Below are 2,550 nucleotides of genomic sequence, written 5' to 3'. Positions count from 1 at the left end.
ATAAGTCCCAGAACGGAAACAAAATTTTATCTACGAAACGTAAGGATAATCTGGAGTAATAATTTCTGCTAAGGATAAGCAGTCATTACTTTAGCTGATGCAGATGATAGCCTTTTCCTGCCATTCTCGATGATGTAAGAGGCAAATAGCTACCCACCTACCCTACCCCCGCATAAAACACATAAAAAGTCGTAAAACATAAGTCACGTGAAAGAATAACAAAAGTAGAACAATGAAAAGAAACAATGAGGTGTTGAACAAGTTACCATTATATATTTTATTTCCAGTAAGCGGATTTCCACAATAACAGCTCAGATTAAAAATAAAACTGAAAGAAGGCATGACATGGCATAATCACTTCTGACATAAATTGTCTTAATTTCTTAATTGATCTAACACTAGGTCACCAGTTTGTTCAGACTGCGTATGGGATACTTTGCTGAATGTCACATCAACTTCTGGCGGGATGGAAAAGAAAACCTTATGACATAAAAACGCTGAAAAATAACTACAATGTCTCTAATTTGAGACTTTCATTCGTATAAGTTTGTAGCTGAGATGACATTCTCTTTGTAACATTTGACAGCTAAATAACCTTAAGTTAAAACATGTTTACAACTGTCTTTAAAAATTGACTTTGTCTCAATTTGTTAACAGGTGTAGAGTGAACATTCACAGCTAAATTAGTAATGAAATTATTCAGTTCTTGAAAAATAAGCGTTTTATCATTTTTCGAATTTCTCTGTTTCTTATCCCGAACGTCATTGGATTAATGACGAGATCGAGAAACATCATGTAAACGCCGAACATGCGTACTTCGCGAGACACAGGAACGCCGCGTGATACGAGAATATTAAGGGTGACATTTGGGACCCAGCTCAAACAGAAAAGGAACACTATCACCGATACGGTACGGGCGATGTGGATATCCTCTCCTCTGAGCTCGGTTACATGCGGTTCTGTTGTGGCTCTGGAGGGCCCTGGACGTGGCACCTGCTTTGGGTCCTCATCTTGGGACCTGTTGTTTGGTACCGCGATTCTTCTTCTATGGCGACGAACAACTTGCGCGATTTTGATGTAGCAGCCAATGATGACAAGGATGCAACAAGAAACCACCACATAGCTAGTGATACGAAAGGAGATGTAAGCCTTTTCTGAGATTGAGCAAATTGCCTTGGAGGGAATAAACTGATATTTCCCCCATCCTAAAAACGGTCCACTGCTCAACAAAATCGCTAAACACCAGATCAACACAGTCATAAAGATGACAGACTTCTTGAAAAACACACTTCTATACTTGCTAGGTTTGACTATCTTGAAATACCGATTCACGCTGATCGCAGTGAGGTTGAAAAGACTAACGGCAAACAAAGCAACGCCGAGGAAAGCGTGAAAATTACAGAGCTTCTCTCCAAAACTCCATTCTCCTCTGATGATGGTGATGATCAGCATCGGAAGCTGCCACAGTGCCAGCAACAAGTTCGATACGGCAAGGTTTACGAAAATCGCATTGGGAATAGTACGGAGGTTTGTCTTTTTGTACACCGCACAGCAGACGATGATGTTTCCTGAAACAGCGCATATGAAAAGCAGAGCGACCAAAGAGACCTCGATAAAGGTTTGTGTTTGAGTTCGGACGGGTAACAAAAAAGATGGTGTTGTCATTACAACAATTTTGCAAAACTTCCTTGAGTCAAAATTTGTTGTGATTCTCGAAGCTTTTAAGGCGCAGGTGTTTTACCTGTGAAAGCTTAATGTTTTCGTAGATGCTATTTCTGTAACATAATGAGACCATAGGTAGACTGGGGTTAGATAAAATCATGACATGACTGTCGTTTCTTTATGAGAAGAAATGAAAATTTTCTTGTTGCCCTCGCAATCGTATTCAAGGCATAAAAGCAAACATGGTCATCAACACAAAACCCAGTAATCGTATAATAAAGCAACTGGAGGAACGTACAACTTCCTGCATTTTTTGCCACACACCCTGTTGCGACTTTTTCTGCATTTATGTAATTGATAAAAACTTAGAAAGAACTCATTCGGCACCTACTCCTTGAAGCACGCAATTAAGGACTTTGTTTCATTCTTGTTGTTCAATTTCAGGCGCGCGCTCATTGGTTGAAATTGAATTCAAATGATTTAATTTTTAATGACGTAATATGTTTTATTGCGCGCCCGAAAAAAGGTGGATTTGGGATTTTTAGAGTCTAACTGGACTTGTGATGTTCCTTCGGAATTTAAAGGAGTTTTCTAATCGATTTCACGGATTTTGAGGGCTGTCGAGAAAACTGTGAGAACACATCCCGGCATATTCTTTAATTCTGAAACAGAAACACGACGAGAACTTTTCATAACGACGAAAACAACGTTGACTATTCTAAACGACTACATCAATTAGCTTTTGGAAAACACCGGGACCACGATTCCTAGCGTTTTATCTCTTAGCGAAAAACAAACAGAACAAATGACAAAACTAAACGCAAAAAACAGATATCCAAAAGAAAAAACACATATACACGTAAAAGCACGCAAACGAAGAAACGAAAG

At 39.1% G+C, this 2,550-nt stretch overlaps 1 protein-coding gene across 1 annotated transcript; it reads right to left on the bottom strand.

Moving 5' to 3' along the window:
- Nucleotides 1-699: 699 nt before the first annotated feature.
- On the bottom strand, nt 700-1,665 carry LOC136277984 (G-protein coupled receptor 161-like). The gene has a single exon (XM_066161010.1). The coding sequence runs from the start codon at nt 1,663-1,665 to the stop codon at nt 700-702; it is 966 nt and encodes a 321-aa protein (XP_066017107.1).
- Between the last annotated feature and the right edge of the window lie 885 nt (nt 1,666-2,550).

Source organism: Pocillopora verrucosa, chromosome 14 (genome assembly GCF_036669915.1).
Source record: "Pocillopora verrucosa isolate sample1 chromosome 14, ASM3666991v2, whole genome shotgun sequence".
In the NCBI taxonomy this organism is placed as follows: Eukaryota; Metazoa; Cnidaria; class Anthozoa; order Scleractinia; family Pocilloporidae; genus Pocillopora; species Pocillopora verrucosa.
Note: the sequence above shows the minus strand (reverse complement) of the source record. Positions and strands in the feature narration are given on the sequence as shown.

Coding starts and splice junctions, on each gene's coding strand:
- LOC136277984 (XM_066161010.1), bottom strand. CDS start 1,665: ATGACAACACCATCTTTTTTGTTACCCGTCCGAACTCAAACACAAACC.